The 23,979-nt window shown below is 40.6% G+C and overlaps 2 protein-coding genes across 2 annotated transcripts; one reads left to right on the top strand and one right to left on the bottom strand.

Moving 5' to 3' along the window:
• Positions 1–1,643: 1,643 nt before the first annotated feature.
• On the top strand, positions 1,644–3,661 carry LOC105392562 (circadian clock-controlled protein daywake). Its single transcript, XM_011564206.3, has 5 exons — positions 1,644–1,851; positions 2,033–2,255; positions 2,486–2,610; positions 2,762–2,917; positions 3,261–3,661. The coding sequence occupies exons 1-5, from the start codon at positions 1,770–1,772 to the stop codon at positions 3,416–3,418; spliced, it is 744 nt and encodes a 247-aa protein (XP_011562508.3). The 5' UTR covers positions 1,644–1,769; the 3' UTR covers positions 3,419–3,661.
• Positions 3,662–10,950: 7,289 nt separating this feature from the next.
• LOC119694389 lies at positions 10,951–16,772 on the bottom strand. The gene is given in 1 exon segment (XM_048623098.1): positions 10,951–16,772. A coding segment is annotated over 1 exon segment (5,799 nt). The 3' UTR covers positions 10,951–10,973.
• Between the last annotated feature and the right edge of the window lie 7,207 nt (positions 16,773–23,979).

Raw genomic sequence — 23,979 nt, 5'->3', positions numbered from 1 at the left:
ATTTCAATATATAAATCTATCAATATGTTACGATTTTTTTTGACGACCGAATGGCGTAGTGGTTAGTGACCCTGACTACTGAGCCGATGGTCCCGGGTTAGATTCCCGGCTGGGGCAGATATTTGTTTAAACACAGATATTTGTTCTCAGGTCTTGGATGTGCCCGTAAAATGGCAATAGGCCCGCCCCCTATTACATTGGGACTAACATAACACTCTGGCGAAAAGTGGGTGCAGCAATGCACCTCTGCCTACCCCGCAAGGGAGTATATTAGTACAAGGCGTGAGTGCGTGTTTTTTTTTAAATAATTGCTACTCTGTAATTATATTTCTCAGACTTTCTTTTTAAATTTTGTAGGTATTATGTAAATATTCATCATTTTCATTAACAACATACACAATAAATGTCATAATAATACTGTTACATGAACCATAAAATGTAAATAGGATAAATACATTTTATTCCAACTCTGCATGTCGTGATAGCTTCACAAGATATTTTAGACTCTGTATTTTTCTATTTCTCAGCAAAGCCCTGACAGTGTTCTTCCAATTCACTTGAGCCGGACAAGGACCGTATGTATCTGTGTGTATGTATGTGTAGGTGTATTTGTATGTGAGGACAAGACGGGGAAACTAAATTGATGGTGAAATGGAACCATCGATTTTGTATTAACTCTCCCTGATATTGCAAGAGTTGCTAGAAATACAATTCATATTATCAATCATGCAATTTAAAAGGATAATGTGATTTCATGCACGATTCCTTTTTTCTTTAACTTAAATATTTATTTAACTTTGATAAACCAGACAAAGGGTAACCATCTCTAAACTACAAAATACATTTGGAAATACTACGAGTATGTGCTTACAGCTTGTATACAGCTACTCTACAGAAAAATGCAAAAGTAAAAACTCCGCTGGATATTCCAAAACATCATCCGATGGATTCGCATCGCAAGGATTAAAAAATCTAACAACTAAAAAGACAAGCACAAAGAACACAGTAAAGGGAAATCCAGTTGGCAAAGCTATCACAAGCTTATTTTGCCGACAGCTTGCTAATTATAAAGTCTATGAACCGAGTCGACTCGGACCCGGTGAGAAGACGAGGGTTAGTTAAATCTAAAGCTGAATGTACTGACGTCAGGAAATACATTTGTGAGATGGTAGTGGTTGGTTGAAGAACATGTGTGTTTATTATTATTATAATTATTTAACTCTTTATAGTACAAATATTACAAATAAAAGTACAAAGGGTGGACTTAATGCTAAAGATTTTTACAGATTTTTTTGCTATTAAATTACATACATACAGGTACAGTCTGCTTTATGAGTAGCTATACACTTTTGAACTTCATCAAACAAACATAGGTACCTTCAATGTTGAATGAATGCTTATTCGTAGTTGGTTTATGAGTTCGACGAGGTACAGTTTTTTTTTAGTTTTTATGAAACTGACTGTACGTGACCATTTTTTACTAATTGATTATAGGTATTAATCCTTTCTATAATTACGGTTTTTACTTAACTACTAGAACAAATTAGTTAACTGCCCTAAACACCCTATCCGGAGAACACTAATTAACTAATCACTGAATATTATGAGTAATCGACATCTCATTCAAAAAAAACTAATGAATGGTCATTTTTATTAAGTATAAAAGCATTTACAAATAGAAAATAATCACAGTTCAACGTGATACCCGGCAGTGTGTGGTTTCATACTTTCAAATTTAATTCTCCCCAATAATTCAAATCATCCTTAAAATGCTGTTTAAAGTGGTTTTAATCGTCAGTGTTTCACTAACTTTAAATGTAGCGATGACTTCAAGTGCATCATCCAAAGCTCGTAAGTATATTTTATTCATAATTATGTTTACCTTATTTACTGGTGTGATCAATATTATTATTCTCCACAAATACCCGAAGCCGAACTCACTGGAGTATTTCTCAACACCTACATCAACAGCTTTTCTTCCGACCCTACCTTTCAATAAAACATCATCAACCTAACCTGTCATTCCTTCCAGCGGACTTCATCCACCCGTGCCCTGCAGGGACCCCCTCGTGTCTGCAGCGTGTGGTACAAGACGCCGTCCCTGGCTTCGTGCACGGAGTGCCTGAGCTCGGCATCGACTCCCTCGACCCCTTCAAGGTGGACCGGCTCTCCCTGACGCTGCCTGGAGGCGTCAACGTCACGATCCTGAACGGCGTCACCACGGGCTTCAGCAAATGCAAAGTCATGAGTGCCAGGTATGTTGAATTCTTCGTTTGTTCTTGCAATGTTTATTCCTTTCTCATTATTATGTAGTTTCGGTTGAATCCAGAATGGTAATGTGGTTGTGTTTTGATGCGCAAAAGCGATCTATGAAGAATGACTCATTCTTAATTTTTTCTTGCAAAATTCATCTTTTTCTCATTATTCTATGCTACTGTAGTTTCTCTTGAATCCAGAATGTTAATGTGGTTGTGTTTTGTTTCAGCATGCGCAACAGCGATGTTGAGGTCAGTGTGCGGTGCAACGTGGTGGTGAAGGGCAAGTACAAGTCGTCTGGTCGTCTCCTCATCTTCCCGATCGACGGAGAGGGAGATGCCGTCATCAAGTGCAGTAAGTTCTTCAACTAATTCTTTTATATTATCATAAATTTACAATAATAAATTCATATCAAAAATTTTGTCTTCAGCCCACCCTTTTGTTGAAGTATAAATATTTTTATGACCTTAAATATCATGACGCTTATTATTTCTTTTTTTCATAGAAAACCTGGACATCTCAGTCACTATGAAGATGGGTCCCGTGGTGGAGAAAGATGGACAGATGTACTTGAACATGAAGAGCTACAAGAGCCGGCACCAGTACAGTGGCAAGGTCGTCTACCACATGACCAACCTCATCCGGAACAGCCCCGAGATCAGTGAGTACATATACTATTACTTATTTGGAAATTTTGAGGACTATAAAGTCCCAGTTGCTACAGTAACATAATTTTAGCAGTCAGTTACTTCTACAGGGTTTTTATGTCACCCACCATGTATAAAATAAGTTGATCTAAAATTATAATAATGTTAACCGCTTAGATTAACAATATACGAATGTTCGTATTTAAATGTCGTCTCTACTTTCTACCTAGTATTTAACATCCATGGGACCTTTCCTCTCCTTTTCTTGTCTTCACCTCTTGCCTTGAACTGCTCTTATCAACTGAGCTCTTACTATTAGCTTCCTAGCTTACATACTCAATCATCCGTTTCCTCCAGGCAAGCGTGTGGTACAGTTCATGAACTCCAACTGGCGTCTCATCGCGGAGGAGTTCGGCGACCCCGTGGTTCAGTTCGGGATCCGCAGCATCATGAGCAATGTACGCCGGCTGCTGCAGCAGGTGCCGAGGGCGAGCCTGCTCACCAACGTCGTCTAGAGAGACAGTGTACAGTCAGAAGTCAAGTCAGCGGAAACATCTCGTGTGTATGTTCAAGCCAGTGCATAATCTTATTATGTAGCAAAACATTACTAAATCAGTGAATATTCTTACGTAGTCAGTCTTTTAAGTGTAAGAGTGAGTAATTTTAAGTGATATACTGAATAAATTGGTTGTTAGTCAAACAAAAGTTCATTATTTTATTCAAATTATTTCCTACTTACGTTCTATAATTAAAGTGATCCAGGTAATTTTCCAAAATCATAGATTTTTTTAGATGAAACTTTAGTTTGCAATTACAAATTTAGCTATCTTTCAGACTGTTATGATTAGTCAAAGTAAGCAAAAAAAACTTTGCTACATATTAACATGTTTTATTATAAAAGCAAGAGCATAAAACTTAACGTAGGTACCAGGCCCGAAAAGAAGTACAATATTCGTAACACTAAAATGCTTACTATAGTTTTATTACAAACCTTTTGCATCCGTTTTATGACCTACTTATCCTTTCAAGGGTTGATGTTTATAAAGTACTTAAAATATGTGCCCCGCACTGAATATGAAGAGGATGTTTCTTGAAATTTTTCTTAATAAAGAGAAATTTCGAGAACTTTATTTTCTAAAATTTTCTTCACGTCAAAATTTCACTTCATTCGGAATTTACGATTAAATTATACATATATTTAAAAATATAAGTACCACTTTGTTTATTCCATAAAGTTACCTGCATTAAAGTTAATAACCATGAAATATCTGGATATGTAGCCAAATCTATAAACCATTTTAAAAAGGAAGCAATATGCTAACGCTTTGACGTATCGTGAACCAAAAAAAGTAATAAAAATAATACTCTGTATCTGGTTTTGCTGTATGCTTGCAAAATAAACTGAATCACTTGTAACACTTGCTTCAATGTAAATTTTAAAAAAATGTGTCACAATCGTGTAGTATTACGATTAAAAACGTAATCCACCACACGATTGTGACACCTATTTCTAAGGACATCGGATAATATGATATAGTATGGATAACCGTAAGAAGTAAGGTGTAGAGCTTTATTATGAGTTATTCATAGGCTTAGCCCTTGATTAACTGCTATAATACTTACCTATTTTTACCTCATTGACATCACACTGAAGGTCAAAAAAGGTTTACGAACTTCCTAACTACCGTATTATTTTCAATTTCAGAAGACAGGAACGATCAGTTATTATATCTTGTTAATTGATAGAATAACTTCGTTAGTAATATTACGTAAAATTTAACAATAATTTCGAAATAGATTTATTTAAGAACTCCGCGTATTGTTTACAAATTCAATAGAAGAATAATCACAGATTTGATTGTTTGTGTTTCTTAACTGAAATAATTTTACAGATTTCATATAGCAACTGCGTAGTTGATTGAAATGTAACGTTGCACAGTGATGTGATTCTGTGATGAAATGATAACGAAACATTCTGATTAACTTCAGTTGCCGCCTTTACAGGAAGAATATTTTTTTCATATTTTTTTCTGATGCAACGCAACTTATGGAGGCTGCTTTCGTGCAGCCCGTAGTTTACAACTGTTGGATTTCGTACATACAAATCCCAAAAATAACAGCAATGGCGGCTGAAAATAAAGGCTTACGTGGTAGTAGTTGCGTCCGTAAACATTTTCGCTGCGCAGGAAATTGAAAGAGGTTGCAGGTCGCAGGATGAGCGTGTAGAACCTCCTTGTTTGACTTCCGGCTGCAGGTTTGTGAATAAAAGCGTGTAAGCGGTGATCTAACTGATATAGTACTCGGTTGTTAAGTAAAAAACACTCTGACTGATGTTATCTCATATAAAGCCTACCTATAAAGTGACTTCGTAGCATTTTTATATTTAAATTTTTATAAGTTTTTTTTTCAAGGGCGATTCTCTTAAAGGTTCAAAGATTCTAGTCATAATCGAGTAAATAAAAAAATATGTATAACAACCCACATCCGTGATTTCATGTCGAACAAATGAAATAAAAATTGTACCGAAATATTCTTCTCCTTAGCGAAGAATTTAAATAAGCAAAGCCTTCCAACAGATGTTACTGATATCTTTTTGATCTGATGTTTTATGTAGATACTTCTTACTAGAGTAGCCACGCCGCGCCGCTTCATATCGACAAGATTTAGAAATAACTATTATAAAAACATCACTGATTTCTGTATGAGAAACAGATGTCGATACTTCTTTCGCGATAACCAATTTATCATTAGGAATCTATTGTAGCCTCGTCTCGTTCATGTTATTTTTATGTCCGTATTTTCAAACCGTAATCACTTACTAACTAAACGTATTATTAATAAATATTTATGTAGCCAGACACTGTTTTGTCACTCTCTTGCAAAGAACAAATTGTTATCAGAGAGTTACAAAACAGTTAAATATCTACAACGTTCAATCACTTTTTTACTATTCATAAAAACAGGGCCAGACTATATTTACATCATAGAAAATATAGCTCAGTACTCAGTAGAATATCAACACTTAAAATAACGATTCCCAACAGTGTATATTAGTTTGTTAGGATATCCCTAAATAAATTCAATTCAGAGTTATAAATGTGGCCCCGGGCTGTTCTTTAATAACTTACCCAAAAGTTTTCATACAAAGCAAAACTTAGGGAAGTTTAATTACATCATGCCCTAAGTTTTATTACAACTAGAGAGATGACCGCAATATGGCTTTAGCTATTCGTTAATTAATATTTAAGAAACGACGAACTATGAAGGAAACATATATTATTACGCGAAAGTCACGAGGTAGACGTATCGGGGGTCTAGTACAGGTTTGATGGTTTGGCGAAAACTATAAAAGTTTACGTTTTCTCGCATACTAAGTGGCTCCTCTTGAGTAAACTATCATGAAACTTTTGACAGATAATGTATGTAGATGACAGGAGAAAACGTAAACTTTTTTAGTTTTTAAAAATAGCAAATCCCGTACTAGAGGCCCTGAAGTTTGTTACAGCGGAAAAATCTCATAGTATCTATAAAAATCTCATAATTTCACCGTGCTGAAAAAATTTACTATATTACGGCCAGAAATTACTGCTAACTTTTTCCTCCTAGGTACTTAAGGAAATTACAACACCTTGTACATATATATTTTTTAACTTATGTACCTACACCTAAAAGGGAATGCAAAAAAAAACAAAAAAGTCGAATTAATTATAGACAACATCCTGTTATTCCGTTTTCACATTTTCTCGGCAATAACTGAAACCCGATAGAGATAATTCTATATGAAAATCATCGGACAGACATCAAGTCAAGTTAATCACGATATAGTCATAATTTTTTTACTGACATCCATCCCACTTGCAATGTTTTTTGACAGAATCACGTATCTGCAAGCCCACTAACAGAGACAAAAAAGACCAATGAATAGTAACAAAAGCGGAATCCTACCACTGCTAGATTAGAAACGAATAAAAAATGCTATTGACAGTTCGTTTACACGCCTCGAGCGGCGACCGCGGCGCGATCTAAATCGATTTCGCTTGTCACTGCCCACATGTGTTACATTTGGACCGATGGCTTTTTGGGAACTATGTACAAAGGAATTTGAATCTTAAAGTTCTGTGAGTGTGGAACGGGTTGCCAGGTCAATGATTGAAGTGTAAACAACCTAAAAGACACAAAACTAAAGCAAAAAAAGGATAAATATACAGGCTGTTCTGTTAGGTTTAGGCTTAGTATATCCTTTTTGCAACAGCTTGTATATAAACACAATTTTAAATACGTTTAACATTTGATAAAAGTGACCCTAACCCTAGGGGTTACCCTAGCGTTTGGTGAAATTCCACCTTAATGTGATGATAAAGTGCAAAATTACTGCATTTAATTGTAAAATAGACAGAAACCATTTAGAAATAATTAAAGCCGTTGTGTTGCGGCTACACAAATTAAACACAACAATCGAAACCTCATTTACAAACTAAATAAAGTTAGTGAAGTTGTCATATGAGAACTCATATTAAAAATACACACATACACTCACGCCTTGTACTAATGTACTCCCTTGAGGGGTAGGCAGAGGTGCATTGCTGCACCCACTTTTCGCCAGAGTGTTATGTTAGTCCCAATGTAATAGGGGGCGGGCCTATTGCCATTTTACGGGCACATCCAAGACCCGAGAGCAAATTTATCTGTGTTTAAACAAATATCTTCCCCAGCCGGGTCACTATCACTAACCACTACGCCATTCGGTCGTCTAAAAATATAAACTTAAAAATATGTATTAACTTAAAAAGTATGTATTACCTTTAAAATATACAAGGTGTAGCAAAAGTGGTTGGTTAATTGAAAAGGGATCACTCAGATGGTCATACCAAACCACATTATTTTGTTCGACGACTTATGGAAATTCACGAAAATTATACGTAAAATTTTCCGAGAAAGAGTACCAACATACATTTATTTTGTTCATCCATATAAGATGCATAAGTATTTACAAACTTACACGTTTGTAATATTACTCGTAGTACCTACTTAGTACCTATTGTAATATGAGATTCACCGATCAGCCTATAGCAAATTCCTAACACAATCAAAAAACTGGTTCATTCATTCAGAATAATACTGTTATCCCGAGGGAAACAAATTAGCGTAATTTGTCAGTGAAATAATTAAAATGTTATCTCAAACAGTCGTTCATTTGAGTGCCGCTTAAGTTATTTAAAGTTATAATGAACCCTTTAACTGTTCTCATTAAACTGCCACTAGCGACGTAACAGGACGTATGTATGTGTTTTAAAAGTTCTGTTAAAAAACATTATCTGTCTCAATAGTTACTTACCTACTTTCGAGATGTTGTATGAATATAGGTATTTATTGTATATATATAGGATGTATGTATGTTTGTATGTATGTTAATAATGGTATGTAGGTATATTAGTTAGAATATGTAACTTATGTTAGTATTTATGTAGCTATAGTATGTATGGTTTATTTAGCTATATTATAAGTAGTTAGGTAGTAGGTACACCGCCCTCAAATTTTCTTTAGTTTTATTTCTTTATGTTTAAGGTTACCTGTAAGAGATCGCTCTAAGCGATAAGGTCGCCTATTGTTCATTGTTCCTAGTTTATAAGTTCTATTTTTTTTTTATTTTAATTTGTGGTGTTCAATAAAGATATATTCTATTCTATTCTATTCTATTCTATGTACTTATGCCTGTTGGAATAAATTGTAATAATAAATAATAATAAATAATAATAAATAAAAATCCAAATTACAAAAAGTAATCTAGCTGTTTTCACTTACGCCTACCCAATAGGTTATGGGCCCAGGGCTTAAATAAAACACTGAGCATATTATTTCGATAATATTTAAACTAATTACCGAAAATAATAATATTGTGAAAAGTGAAATGTCATTGGCATGGTGAAGACGGCGGCGCGGCGGCGACTGCTTAATGCTTTTCCTCTATGAAACTACGAGGTATTGACGATTGAAAATTTGGAATACTATACATCGGCAGGGTGAGTGATGTCTCTCAAAAACTAAGAGACATGGAGCACTATTGAAGACCACTTCCTGGTAGTAATTTTGCTTAGTGGGTCTACCTTACTACGATCCACTGATGTCGATAAAGTCGTGAAAGCAAAATTACAGCAAGAATGCCAGAGATGAGAAGTGATAGAAGAATCAGCCACAGCGCTTGTAGAAAAGAAATGTTACAAACTATGAGAATAAGTTTCTCAAGAAAGTATATGGTGATGCTGACATTTTCTAAGTGATGGACTCGGGCTGCACAGCAAATAGCAGAGAGGAATTGATGCTGTCATCTGAAGGTTCCGCTGCTAGTGCAAATCCTCCCAGTCAGCAGGTTTTCTCTACAGAGAGGCGAAGCGTGGTTGTTGTTTGTATTTTTGTATCTTTATTTTGTTGTTATTATGCTTTATTAAGGGCCACTATTTAGCACAAAATGGAGTATGTATTATTTTATAGAGACTGATTATATTTTTGAATGTTTTTAGTTTCTATTATACTTTTGTTTTTGTAACTTAAGTTTGTGAATTAGTTTCACGTGTAAGGAGTAAGGTCACAGTACATATTATTATACTGGTTTAAGGGCCACTGTTGGAATAATGATATAAACCAGTACAACCTTATTGTGTGATTGTATTCTATTTAAGAAAAGCAATGTGCTCTATGTACAACTGACATCTTCCTCTTTATCGTCTTACCTGTCTAACCGTGTACATCCAAATAAAAATCCGAATTACAAAAAGCAATCTAGCTGTTTTCACTTACGCCTACCCAATAATGCCTGGAAGTGGATTCTTTGTTTCTACTTAAATCATTTATGGACATCATCAGTGACGCAAAAAAATCGATTGTTAAACATTATTAGTTTGCTGAGCTGCCTCCAGAAACTATAAATATTTAATTTTATTAAGCTTCTTCAATATAGTTACTAGGTATGAGTAGATAGTTTCTGAAAAAAATTGCATTACAAACAAATTTACCTAGCAGTAAAACACGGTGACAGTAACACTCTTTTAAAGCGCAATTATATATTTTTTCAATTGGCGTTGCTAGTTAGCCCTTGCAAATCCCTTAAACTTATAACACCACCAGTTACATCGGCCAGGGTCAACAATACGTCTGCACGTGCAGCTTCAACCCCCTCCCTCCTCCCCCCCCCCCCTGCCAAAGATCCTCGGCACATATCCGCGTAAAGAATTTCACTTACAACTTCCACTTCTCATTCTTACTGACGCGTCGGCTATTCTCGATATCGATAAGATAGGTTACCTATAATTATTTTACACAGTTTTTTAAATTATTTTTTATTTATTTATTAGAATTTATTTTATAAGTACCTTATAAGAAAAATGATATGATTTCCAATCCATGTATATACATTTCCTTTAAAACGTGAATCTTATAGTATGTGTGCGGATCACTTCGACCGTTTCATGAACTATTACTATACGGTGCGAAGGAAGTGGCGGTTGCACCTGTTTGGTTCTTCAGGAAGATGAGGAAATGCCACTGACGTAGAGGTAGCTATATATTAGCCTGTTGAGTCTTCGAAATAAAACACTGGTATTATTGTTCACAATTCACTGGAGATGTTTACTGTTTCACTCTTTCTATTAAACTGACTTGCTGTGAGGTGTTGGCGTCTGCCTTTTATACTAATCTCTACCGAAGATAGAGAATTCCAGGAAGCTCTAGAAAAGACTCATAAGAAGTAGAATGTTCTAGATGGGGCTGCCATCTGTTGTCGAGTAGGTGAACTACATGGTCTATTTAGTGCACTATTGTTCTACTTCGTTATGCTATTTCCTACTAGATGGCGCTGGCCTCCTCACTTCCTGTCACTATTTATTTATTATTATTACTAAAGTAGGTAGGTGCTCGAACAACTAGTAGGTAGGTACATACTTAAACTATATCTATATCTATACACACACATAAGTAAGTATTTATCTTAGCGCTCAGAACCTTCGCGAGCGTAATCGAGTTAACTACTTGATCTAGTTATTTCTATAACTATTTACAAATAAAACAAAACTTCTTTTAGTCGTTCCGTACATCTCTCCCGCCGGTCATCGCCTGCAGGGCGTTGAATTCTTTGGTCGGAACGTCTGGAGCTGTAGGCAGGATCACCAGCTTCTTGGTCGGTCTTCTAAGGGTTCCTCCTTTGGTTTGGACGTCGACTGTTCTTACGATGCCGTCTTGTCCGGGGTAGACAGCCGTGACAACGCCCTTTGGCCACGTGTTGCGCGGTAGGTTGCCGTCTGCCACCATGACAATGTCGCCAACCTTGACTGCTTCGCCGCGTCCGTGAGGCTCCCGCCGGTGCTGAAGTTCAGGCAGGTACTCTCGTAGCCATCTTGCCCAGAAGAGGTCGGCCAGGCGCTGAGAGGCGCGCCAGTGACTGCGGCTGATGAGGTCCTTGTCGTCGAAGCTGCCAGGCGCGTGTACGCGTCCTGATCCGCCGAGCAGGAAATGGTTCGGTGTCAAGGCCTCGGGGTCGTCGGGCTCGAGTGACACATGCGTGAGCGGGCGGCTGTTTACTGCGTATTCTGCCTCGGCTAGCAGTGTGCGCAGCACCTCTTCGGCTGGGTGCTGCTCGTTCAGGACGGCGTAAAGGGCGGTCTTCACTGACCGCACCAGTCTCTCCCAGGCCCCACCCATGAAAGGAGCCCCAGGAGGTATGTAGCGCCAGTTGATCTTCTGTTGGGCCGCTTCATCAGCTGTAGCGGCGTCGATTGATTGCCGCAGCTCTCTATCAGCCCCGCGCAGGTTCGTGCCGTTGTCGGACCATAGCTCAGTAGGTGTTCCGTAGAGTGCCATGTGCCTACGCAGCGCCATCACTGCCGAGCTAGTGGTGAGAGAGTCCACCAGCTCTAAGTGTACGGCGCGCGTCGTGAGACACGTGAAGAGCGCCACATATCGCTTCTGTCGAGTGCGGCCCACGGTGACTGTCAGAGGCCCGAAGTAGTCCAGGCCGGTGTAGGTATAGGGCCTGCAGTGGTGTGCAAGGCGGCTCGATGGGTGGTCTCCTGTAGGTGGCTGCGGGGGTGAATCTTTCCTGATGCGGCATGGTCGACATCGATGAATCATCATCTTCACCACTGTGCGAAGGCGGAGTATCCAGTAGTGCTGTCTGCACTCATTAACTGTAGTTTCGGCTCCTGCGTGCATCAGATGGCGGTGTGTGTAGTCGATCCACAGTTTGGTGATTTGATGATTGCCGTCGAGTATTGCAGGGCTGATGACTCCTTGTTCTATATTGAGTGTACGGCCGATTCGCGATTTCAATAGTAGTATTCCATTTTCAGCGACGACCGCAAGGTGGCGCAGCCTGCTTCTCGCGTTCAGGGTTCTGTTTTTCTGTAAGTCTTCTATTTCTGAGTCGAAGGCTTGCTGTTGACTTAGGCGTACGAGTAGTATTTCCGCCTCACGTAGTAGCTGCCCGGTGAGCGGGAGGTATTTTCTGTCTTCTGTAGTTTTCACTGTCGCACGCTTGTTCGGTTTCGTAGCTGTTTTCTTGCGCCAGTCAGGGTCTTTTTCGCTATTTTTCGCAGTTCTTTTGTAGTTGACTCGCTGATCACGTGGCCGGCACAGCTGTATGAAGTGTAAAACTCTTGCTGTAGCTCGTAGCAGTTTTTCCCACTTAGAGAAACGGTTGTAGTCTGGCAGCGCTTCTTTTAGTTGTGCAGACTTTTCGATAACTGAGGTCGTTTTCTCTTCGCCTGTTTTCTTCGTTAGAAGTGGTTTTTCCGCCGGCCAGGCAGTAGGGTCCTCGAGTAAGAAGGATGGGCCCTTGTACCATCGGTGGTCAGCGTCGAAGTCGCGTGGCACATCCCTTGTAGCGTCGTCGGCCACGTTGAGTTTCGTAGGTATCCAGCGCCATTCATTTGTAGAGCTGTTTTCCTCGATGTCAGCTATGCGGTGCGCGACGAACGGGCGGTACGATCTTGAGCCGTTCTTCAGCCATGTCAGCACCGTCTTACTGTCGGTCCAGAAGGTCTTCGATTCGGGCTTAACTTGGTGTTCTTCAATGACGGCTGCGGCCATACGGCAGCCCATAACGGCGGCTTGTAGCTCGAGGCGCGGGATCGAAGTGAGCTTGAGCGGTGCCACTCGCGCCTTTGCTATGACGAGCGATAGGTATGTCTTACCCTCTGCTGTTACCGCCCGCCAATAAAGAGCGGCGGCGTATGCGGACTCGCTCGCGTCGACAAATATATGTAGCTGTAGACTCGTAGCGTCGCTGTAGCGGGCGTAGCACCTCGGTATTGAGACACGGCGTAGCCCTTCCAGGTGCATCATCCATTGTTGCCATTATTCTGAGAGGTCTTCATCTATTGGCTGGTCCCAGGTAGTGCCGCGCCGCCACGCCTCTTGAAGTAGCTGTTTTGCTCGCACGGTGACAGGCGCGGCAAATCCGAGCGGATCATACAGCGACATGACGATCTTGAGTGCTTCTCTCTTCGTGGGTATCTTCTTTTCTATGACTGCAGGCGGCAGACGTGCCAAGTCTAGGTTGAAACCGAGCGCATCGGACTTTGGCCGCCAGATGAGACCTAGGACTCGTTCGCTTGATCCATCATCGATCTTAATGTTCATGGGCTCGTTGCCTGTTTCGCCGAGTGCTTTGAGTACTGCCTCGGAGTTTGATGCCCATTGGCGCAGCACGAAGTGGCCTCGCCGGTGTATGTCGCGGACGTCCTGCGCCACCTTGATCGCTTGCTCTTCGGTCTTGTGGCTGTCGAGGTAGTCGTCGACGTAGTGTTTGTTGATAATTGCGTCTACTGCCTCGGGGTGAGTGGCTTCGTACTTGAGTGCGTTAATATTCTTCACGTAGATTGCTGTTGATGGTGAACTTGTAGCGCCGAATATGAGTGACGTCATTCTGTATTCTGTTGGCGGCCCATCACGCTTGTTGCCCCTCCACAGGTAGCGAAGGGCATCTCGATCCTCAGCGCGTATCTTCACCTGCATGAACATCTCGGCGATATCAGCTGTCACGGCGACTGCATGCTGTCTGAAGCGCATTAGTACTCCCGGCAACGACTGTAGTAGGTCTGGCCCGGTGAGTAGGTGGTCATTTAGTGAGACGCCTTTATATGTGGCTGCTGCGTCCAGGACAATGCGAATCTTGCCCTTGTTCGGATTGACGACTGCGAAATGCGGTAGATACCACACTTTGTTTGATGTGGTCGGTGGCGCGACTTCAGCGTAGCCCTTTGTAATAAGGCTCTCCATCTGTTTCTCGTACTTTTCTTTGAGGTCACCGTCGCGACCAATCTTCTTCTCGATGCTGTGAAGTCTCTTCAGCGTGTTCTCGTAGTTGTTTGGCATGCTGAAGTCATCCTTCTTCCACAGTAGAGACGTTTCATATCGGCCGTCGTCTCGTGCTATGGTGTTCTTGGTGAGCAGGTCGAGTGCTCGCTGTTCTGGGTCAGACTTTGGTGTCTTCGGTGTGATCGTTAATGAGTCGAGCGCGAAGTGTCTCTTCAGCTGCTCGTCCATGCTGTCTTCGAGGTTGATGATGTTGTTCACGTAGTGCACGCGCTGTCCCAGTGCGCGCGTGTGTGCACCGTGTAAAACCCAGCCCAGTGGTGTGCGTGAAGCCACTGGTTGGTGTCGCTGTCCCGCTCGCACTTCCGACGCCATGAGCAGGTGCCAATTGTCTTGCCCGATGAGCAGGCCTGGCTTCATGTCTGCGTGCTTCAGCTCGTGCTGGATGTCTTCTAGATGAGGGCAGCCGGCAAGGTCTTGCTCGGTGACACGCTGTGCGGTGAGGTGCAGCTTTCTTACTGTGCGTGCGTTGACTATGTGCGTCCCGCTTGCCCCCTCGAGAGTGAGTGTGACGCGACGTGATGCGGACTCTTCGACGCTTGTGTCAGCGATCACTTCTATGAAGAGAGGGTCAATAGGCCCCCTGGCTCCGATCCTCTGTGCAATGTCACTGTCGATGAGCGTAACAGTAGATCCGTCGTCTAGGAGCGCGCATGTGTCGACCGCTCCCGCTGGTCCGGAGACTTGCACCTTTACTATCTTGAGATACGCTTGCGCCTTCGGTGTCCACGAAGAGGCGACTGCTTCCGTTTTCTTTAATTCGGGCTCGTCTTTGCGCACGAAGTGAAGCAGTCGGTGATGTGACCTCTCGCAGCCGTCAACTTCGCATTTCTTAATTCTGCATCGGTGCGTCTTGCTGCGGTAGCGTAGACAACGAAAGCAGAGTCTGCTTTCCTTAGCTAGCTGCCAACGTGAGTCGATGTTGCTCTCTACAAACTTGCGGCATTCTGCTATGTTGTGGCCGGCGTTGGAGCATACTGGGCACGAAACTTTCTGTTCCGCAGTTGCGTGTGCCCTTTGTGCGCGGCGTGGCTGCTGCTGCTGTTGCTGCTGCTTCGGTTCGTAGGCGATGCTCGACGTCTTCTCATGTGCGTGCGGCCCGCATATCGAGGCTTCCCGAGTGAGGAAGCGGCTGAGCTTCAGCAGGTCGGGTTCCTCGGGCGACTGTGCGGCGGAGAAGTCGAACCAGCGAAGCTTGTGGGCGGCGGTGAGCTTCTCGACTGTGAGCTGCGTGATCTCGGGATTGTTGAGGTAGCGGTCGCGGTGCAGCTCTTGAAGTGTCGTTACGATGTTGCTTACTTCGTTTGCAAAGAAGCAGAACTCTGTAGCGATATCCGTAGGCCGGCGTAGTGCGCGCAGACGTTCCAACTCGGCGAGCGCGATGCTGTCCGGGCGCCCGAAGCACAATTCGAGTGACTTCATCACGTTCTCGGGCGTCGTGCTGGTGATGAGCAGGCGGCTGACAGCTTCCTTCGCTCTTCCTTTCAGGCATCGACGTAGGCGCCCCATGTTGTCGCAGGGCGCGAGTGATGCGGCGGACTCGTAGTAGGCGGTCTTGAACTGTAGCCACTCGTGCGGCGCGCCACTAAAGTACGGTAGCTCACTAATGTGACGCGGAGCCGGTGGCGGTGGTGGTGGCGGCGGCGCCCCGGCTCTTGCAGCTAGAACAATAGCTTCGGCGAGGGCAGTGAGGCTCACAGAGTCGCTTGTCCGCGGCTGAGTGACAGGGACGGCGGCAGTGGAGGCAGGGTCGACGGCGGTGGCGACTGGCGGCGGTAGAACGTAGTCCTCATCATGCTGTCTGGACTCCTCAGCAGCTTCTGTTGGCGGTGGTGGTGCTGCTGACGCGGAGTGAGGCTCGTTCTTGATGGCCAGTACATTCTGCTGTGTCTTGAGCCACGAGTCGACCTTGAGCGTACTCTCCATCTCGGTACTGATGCTGCCGTCGTCGTCATCGGTGTCGGATTCAGCTTCAATAACTGCGAGACGGGCGGCGGCGAGTTCAGCTTTACGACGTGCTATTTCTTCTTTACTACGTGCTATTTCTTCTTTTGCTTCGGCGATTTCAACTTGACGACACGCTAATTCTTCTTTCGCTTCGGCGATGCGGCGTGCCTTTAATGACTTGGCCTTCGATCTTGCTGTAGACGCTGGCGGAGTAGCCCGGATGCATGACGGTGGGCAGGGCGTTCCGGCAGCAGCTGTAACCACCCTCGCGGCAGTGGAGGGCGGTGGCGGTACTCCCCCGAACACAGGGAGCGGTGCCCCCCCTGTTATGGGGGGCGAGACGCTATCCACCCTGGCGGCAGACGAGGGCGGCGTCGATACTCCGGTGGACACACCCGTCGATGTTGATGCTTTCACGGCGGTTGACGGCGTGTGCGTGTCGGAGTCTGTAGCGGTGGCGGTGGAGGCGGTGGCGCCGGCGGCCGACGATTCTTCAGTAGGCCTCTGTTCTAGGCCGCCGCGCTGTAGCCTCCCTGTCGTGGACCTCGTTACAGGCATTCCAAAGTCTTCAATCCGGCTCCGATGGACCAAATGTGCGGATCACTTCGACCGTTTCATGAACTATTACTATACGGTGCGAAGGAAGTGGCGGTTGCACCTGTTTGGTTCTTCAGGAAGATGAGGAAATGCCACTGACGTAGAGGTAGCTATATATTAGCCTGTTGAGTCTTCGAAATAAAACACTGGTATTATTGTTCACAATTCACTGGAGATGTTTACTGTTTCACTCTTTCTATTAAACTGACTTGCTGTGAGGTGTTGGCGTCTGCCTTTTATACTAATCTCTACCGAAGATAGAGAATTCCAGGAAGCTCTAGAAAAGACTCATAAGAAGTAGAATGTTCTAGATGGGGCTGCCATCTGTTGTCGAGTAGGTGAACTACATGGTCTATTTAGTGCACTATTGTTCTACTTCGTTATGCTATTTCCTACTAGATGGCGCTGGCCTCCTCACTTCCTGTCACTATTTATTTATTATTATTACTAAAGTAGGTAGGTGCTCGAACAACTAGTAGGTAGGTACATACTTAAACTATATCTATATCTATACACACACATAAGTAAGTATTTATCTTAGCGCTCAGAACCTTCGCGAGCGTAATCGAGTTAACTACTTGATCTAGTTATTTCTATAACTATTTACAAATAAAACAAAACTTCTTTTAGTCGTTCCGTACAGTATGGAACTTGTTTTCAATGATATCATCGTTTCATTTCAATACCTATTTAAAAAAAGTGTTTCAGAATGACGAGATTTTCACCCACAAAAGGCCCCGTAAAGTTTAAGATAATAAAGAAATTAAAAAGTTTAATGTTTATTTTGGAAGCCTTGAAGTGTATAAATTTATTAATGCTACCACAGAATAATAATATGTACCTAACTAGTATTTTATCTTCATTCATAATATCCAGAATACCCCCCCACTCGCTACAAGTATTACAACGAAAATACTTGGGAGTTCGTTCGAACAGTTTGATTATATTGAATTTGTTTCTTAATTATTATTCGCTTTCCTAACTTGCTTCGACTTCAAACTTCGAAATTAAACTTTTACGGCAAATGTTATTGCATAATCAAATAATCATTGATGTAGTTTTGTAAGTACGTCGGTATATGACTGTGTAGATTCAGATATTAAAATCCGAGTTTAATAACTCTACCGATGACTGGCAGCAACTTTTTAGTATCAATATGGTATGAAAATAATAAGTAACAGTTATTCGATTAAAACGGTCAGTAAGTGAGTGGAGTACGAAAAAAAAAAGGAAGTACCTACTTAAGGTTTAAAATTTAAGTGGGGAAACCAAGTGCGCTAAATTTTTTATTTCACTATGGCACTGCGAATTTATTTAAGGGCTTCAATAACCGTAAAATTAGCGGCTTGGGTAATAAAGTAAGGCTCTACTCAAATGCGTGGCGTGCCAACGTACTTTGCTGTTGTCGTATAAAGATTACTACAGAACCCTTGTCTCTCATAAGGACTTACTTAACTGTAAAACCGGTAATCAAAGGAAAAAGTCTGCTTTTATTTACGATGCAAAAAGTTACTTAGGAAAAGCATTTGGTTTAAATTCGTATCTTGTAGCACCAAAAAATGCCAACGGAACTTTATTCAAAAATTTTATAACTATAATACATAAATGTGTGGGTTGCACTTCAAGCAATTATATTTAAAAATATTGACGATAAAATATTATTATAAAATTGATAAAGTTAACAGTCCTACACAAAATATATAAAACCTGTAGGCCTATACTGTACATGTACCTCTAATTTATGAGTTTAATTAAAACTGAGCGAAAAACTAAACTCATTTGCGTCCACAGCAGTATCTAGTTCCCGAGCATAGGCTGTAAGTACAATAAATGTAAAACTTTAAAACAATGCCATCGCTTAAAGCTGTTAAAATTTCCAATTGCCTAAGAACCTCCGCTTCTGTTTCATCAGCATAAAAGCCATTTGGACACAGGCAGGCGTTGTTAGATAAATTAAATTTTACAATTATCATTTCGTGTTTAGCTGTGATATAATCGGATGACCAATAATTAGTCGCATGAAGTCAGGTTTCGGTCTGGTACTGTATATTATGAATAAATGAGGTAGTTACGAGCTCTATGTAGGATTTGGGCGACAGAGGGGCGAGGGAGGGGATGCGGGGAGGCACAATTAGCCTAATTATTAGCCGAACTGTGAACATCGCTACAGCGGGGATAATTTTACTTAATGCACTTAGCTAAATCCAAAATTATTTTTCATCCTATATTTTTTGTAAAAAAAGTGTTTATTGTTGTAAAATCTTAAGTGACAAAAATGTCCGGAAAATTATTAGCGTACGATGTAACAATGAAATTTATTATTTTGCCATAGTTTACCAAAACCTCGTATTACTTTGTGCATCGTTCTGCTGGCAGAGCGTTGCTATTGATCATTTACTCAATTGAAATCAATCAGTGGCGTTATAATAAATTGATACATTTCGATGATGGATTAAGACCGTTCCCATAACAAGGTAGATAGATATGTAGCAGAAATAGTAACATGATTGAAAATGCACCGGCGGACAAGCGGGATCAATCTGACGTCATTTCCCGCTCGAATTACCGCGCGGCCCGACGCGCGACGTCGACAACTCGCTCGCTGATTCACTCCCCCCCCCCCCCCGCCATCACTCACTCACTCATTCACTGATTAACTCGTTGCTCTTTCACAAGGGACGCTAATCGAATTCCGCTGTTTTAATCGCTGAGTGTTTTAAAAAATAACTCGGAATGCATGTTTGCTTTGTATGTAGTTACATGTGAGTTGAGTTGTGTTGTGTGAGACGGATCTCATTCTCGATATTCAAAATATTGAGCTTTTTCACGGTAATGACTTATGCTTTGGCAAATTTACTTGATCCGTAGCCCGTATACTCGTCGATGCGGAAAATTACAAAAACACCCACTCAAGATTCTCATCATACTTTAATTTGCGGACTGATACTTAAAATGTGGCAATTCATCTTTGTAATTTTGGTAAAATAATTCGTGATTATTTCAGCGTGTGTGAACGTATAAATCTTTTGGAAATTGTGAATTTCTTATTCCGTCTGACTTTGCTTAGTCTTGGTGATTTATGCGCGATGCCGCGCGCGCCACCTGTGCAACTGTGGCATACTAAGATACATATTTCAAGCAAAATTTAAACTTCTGATTAGTCCCACAATATGTTTTTTGTTTCCTTGCCTTTTCACTATAAAAGAACAAAGATTTATCACTAAAAGGACGTCGATAACAGGAATTTTACCGACGTTGTTTTCATTTACGATCGCAACTTGAATTGAAATACGGCCTATCAAATAGTATGGCCATAGTTTGACGAGAACGAAATTAGATTTAATATTTCTCCGTTATACGATACATATATTTCTATAATATAGTTTACAACGCTCACATGAATGTCCCGTATCCATATTGAATTTAAATACCATCTTAACAATAACCTAAACTCAATACCTCATTACTTAATCAAGAGATGAGCATGTGAATAAAGTCTACTTAAATGCAAAGCGGGCAATTAAATGCTAATTTCATGTAACCCTCGGGAGCTATCGGGACCTGGGACCTCTGCTACAGTTGGATCAACGAAGGTTAAAACTTGAAATTTCCAATAGAAAACGAATTTTAACATTTCCAATTGGAACTAAAGTATTTTCTATTCGTTTTGTTACACGAGTTATCTACTGGAGAGGTTTTTTAGGGATCCGTACATACCTCAAAAGGTAAAAAGTCCGGAACCTTTATTAATAGATAATGTAATTCAAAAAGTTTGAGAGCTAAGACACCACGCAGTGTCACCGACTCATGACTAAGTACATAATATACATACATAATAGGTATATACCAAAAATTAAATTTAATATATGCTGCAAATTATAAACATATCAGTCCCACTATAAAATAGCAATCCATAAGATAATTGTGTAAAATATTTTTTACGTTACCTACCTACTGGTTGCGCATTAATCGTTAAAATTGATTGAATGTCCATGGCTGACAACAAATTTGTTAGAAGTCTAGTTAGTGCGCCCATGTGGATAAATCTGTCATCTGAAACTGACTGCCTGCGATCAATGGTGTTGTTTTCGTGTATCACAGTATTTTTTGACTTTATTGTTTGTACAAAATAATTAAAGTAACATTACAACCTCTTTATTGCGAGACTTTTATGTGTCTCTATGTGTCACAAGCCAAAAATCAGACAGACAATTAACATTATATTATACATTTTGTAATATATTTCTGTTCTTATTCTCTGTGAGGTGTCAGTACTTGCACCTGGCTCTCTTGAATGGAACCTTTGTGCATATAGGATGGTCCTGGGGGTTTGTGTGTGCACACATCAAGATAATTATGCCAAATCTAGATATGCAGGTTTCCTCACGATTTTTTTCCTCCACTTGAAATACCTAATGATAATACGTGCACACCGTTTGTAGTCACAAATTTATATTTAGTTCAATGAAACAGAATGCTGAAAATACACAGACTATTTCTAATTCATATCGATCCACAAATTCTCCAAGACATAATTGAGTTAGGTATATCCGATAAACCCGTAAATTCCATTTCTGTTGCTGCCAATATTGATATTCTTTTGAACATTTTGTGTTATTTTTATCCAGTTTCTTTTTGTTTTATAAAAATATCTTGATGCCTTTTTATTTATTTCTACATAAACTATCAGGCATTTATTATAAGTAAGCCTCTTGCATCTTTTTGAATTGGAACTAAGTACATCGGCTTGCATAACTTGCTGATTCGTATGTCTTTTTAACCGACTTCAAAAAAAGGAGAAGGTTCTCAATTCGTCGGGATCTTTTTTTTTTTTTTTTTTTTATATTTTTTTTTATGTATGTTCACCGATTACTCCGCCGTTTATGAACCGATTTTGAAAATTCTTTTTTTGTTGTATTGGGTTGAGCTCCCAGGTGGTCCCATTTTTTTTTCAGAATTTTATCTCACCCCCAAGGGTAGGTAAAGGGGTAAAAACAGGGTATGAATTTCCATTTTGGGCACATATTAACCGATTCTAATGAAATTAAGAACGTAAATATAGTTCTTATAACAAAAAAATATGATGGTGACCTTGAGCTGATCTGATGATGGAAACGGAAGGCAGTCAGGGGAACTCCTCAACGGTATATAGCAACTACTTCGTGTTTAGGCTTGAATGATTCGTATTGATTAGTAGGACTTTTTGGTATCATTTGCACCTTACTTTTGATTGAAAATTATTACAAATAAACTAAAAACTATTAAATAAAATAATAATTAAAAAAATTAAAAAACCGACTTCAAAAAACCACTAAAATGTAAGAAATAATTTAAGGTTTACACAAATTCTACTCGTATGAGACAGTACAAATATACCTAAGCAGGAACTGTTCTTTTTTGAAGTTGGTGCCATATTTGTTCAGATTACTTTGTCACCGCACCAACATCAAAAAAGAACAGTTCCTGCTTAGGTATATTTGTACTGTCTCATACGAGTAGAATTTGTGTAAACCTTAAATTATTTCTTACATTTTAGTGGTTTTTTGAAGTCGGTTTTTTAATTTTTTTAATTATTATATGCTATCACATTGCAGTAACGACACCTACGAAATGTCCATGCAATATTCATCTGGATCCACCCTCAGAGGACCCAATCATCTCCGAATTGGAAGTGTCAATTTACATACTTTTCAGTCGCTTCACTCCGATACGTTTTCAATTAACCACTAACCCCCTCCCCTTGAGCTTTCAGCTTCGTCCCGCTTCGTCCTACTTTGCTCCACTGCCTGCGCCATAGATAAAATATTATACTTAAAGTAGGAGGGGTACTCTACATTCACAAAAAAGAAAGAAAGAGAGCTGTCATGCAATCGGCACGTTGGATACAACGAGAGAGTCGTGGTGAGGCAGCGCGTTGAAACTTCGTTTTCGTTGGTTAGAGTGACCACCTGTCTCAAATCACCCGACACGGCATCACCAGCTAGTAGTGCACGCGAATTTTGGAAAAAGAAGTCTTATTTAATACCAAACTAAAATGATTCATGATAAATGGAATACAATCGATTTGTAATAAATGCAAAAAATTGTAGCTACAACGAGATGAAGAACTTCACTAAATTGCATGCATTTTTTCATATTCTAAGGGTTCTTTGCACCAAATATAATATTTAAACTAAATATATATTGGTGTCCTACTCAGTCAATGTACCTACTGATTAATTTAAATATTTGGTGCAAGTCCCCCTTAAACTTCAAAAGGAAAATCCTGTATGAAGAAAATGTCGCTAGGAGTCTCCTAAATTTTCACTGAGTAGTAGCTGTTACGTACCTATGTATTTGTATACGTAGTATAATATGTAATAATGTTTAACTGCCTCTGTGGTCTAGTGGTAGAAGCTTCGCTTCATGACCCAGAGGTCCCGGGTTCGATTCCCGGGTGGGACCATCAATTTGTGTTTCTAAATTGTGGTTCTAAGTTTGGTTAGGACATAGAAGGCTGATCACCTGATGTCCGAAACAGTGAAACGATCCATGCTGTCGGATGGGCATGTAAAGCAGTCGGTCCTGCGCCTAGCTCTCTCCAGTCGTGTCGGTCAATCCGTCCCATTGGGCTATGAGAGTGATGGAACAGAGAGTGCTCCTGTGTACTGCGCACACACTTGGGCACTATAATCTACTCCTGCGTAGATGGCTGATCTCAATTGAGATTTGGCCGCCGTAGTCGGAATTCGGCTAGGAGGACATTATTATTATTATTATTTATTATTATTATAATATGTATTTTCCCTGTGGCTGCGCTCTGTGGCCCATACGGAGATGCATTCAGCACTTGGACAGAATATTGATATTGTGTGCGTTCGATAAATCGTTGAGACATTGTTCAATGGCATGAATATATGAACATGTAGAAGACATTTCATATAATTTCATGGACGTAAATGAACGTATATACAGGGTGGCCCAAAGAGTGACGTTCAAAGGAAAAATATAGATTCCTTAGGTCAAGGCGTAGCCAAAACTTCACTTAAAAACATGGTCAACTAATAAGCTTTTAAACAAGATAATTCAATACCAAATCGATTAAGGTATCACCAAGATATGGCCAAAACAACCAGCACAGACGGACAAAATTCAACAGGAAAACTAACAAAATTTGCCCAATTTAAAG

Source organism: Plutella xylostella, chromosome 9 (genome assembly GCF_932276165.1).
Source record: "Plutella xylostella chromosome 9, ilPluXylo3.1, whole genome shotgun sequence".
NCBI lineage: Eukaryota > Metazoa > Arthropoda > Insecta > Lepidoptera > Plutellidae > Plutella > Plutella xylostella.
Note: the sequence above shows the minus strand (reverse complement) of the source record. Positions and strands in the feature narration are given on the sequence as shown.

Bases quoted from the DNA above. Each gene is read 5' to 3' on its own strand.
- LOC105392562 (XM_011564206.3), top strand. From the start codon at position 1,770: ATGCTGTTTAAAGTGGTTTTAATCGTCAGTGTTTCACTAACTTTAAAT. The intron at 1,852-2,032 runs GTAAGTATATTT...CATTCCTTCCAG, and splicing joins AAGTGCATCATCCAAAGCTC to CGGACTTCATCCACCCGTGC. The intron at 2,611-2,761 runs GTAAGTTCTTCA...TTTTTTTCATAG, and splicing joins AGATGCCGTCATCAAGTGCA to AAAACCTGGACATCTCAGTC.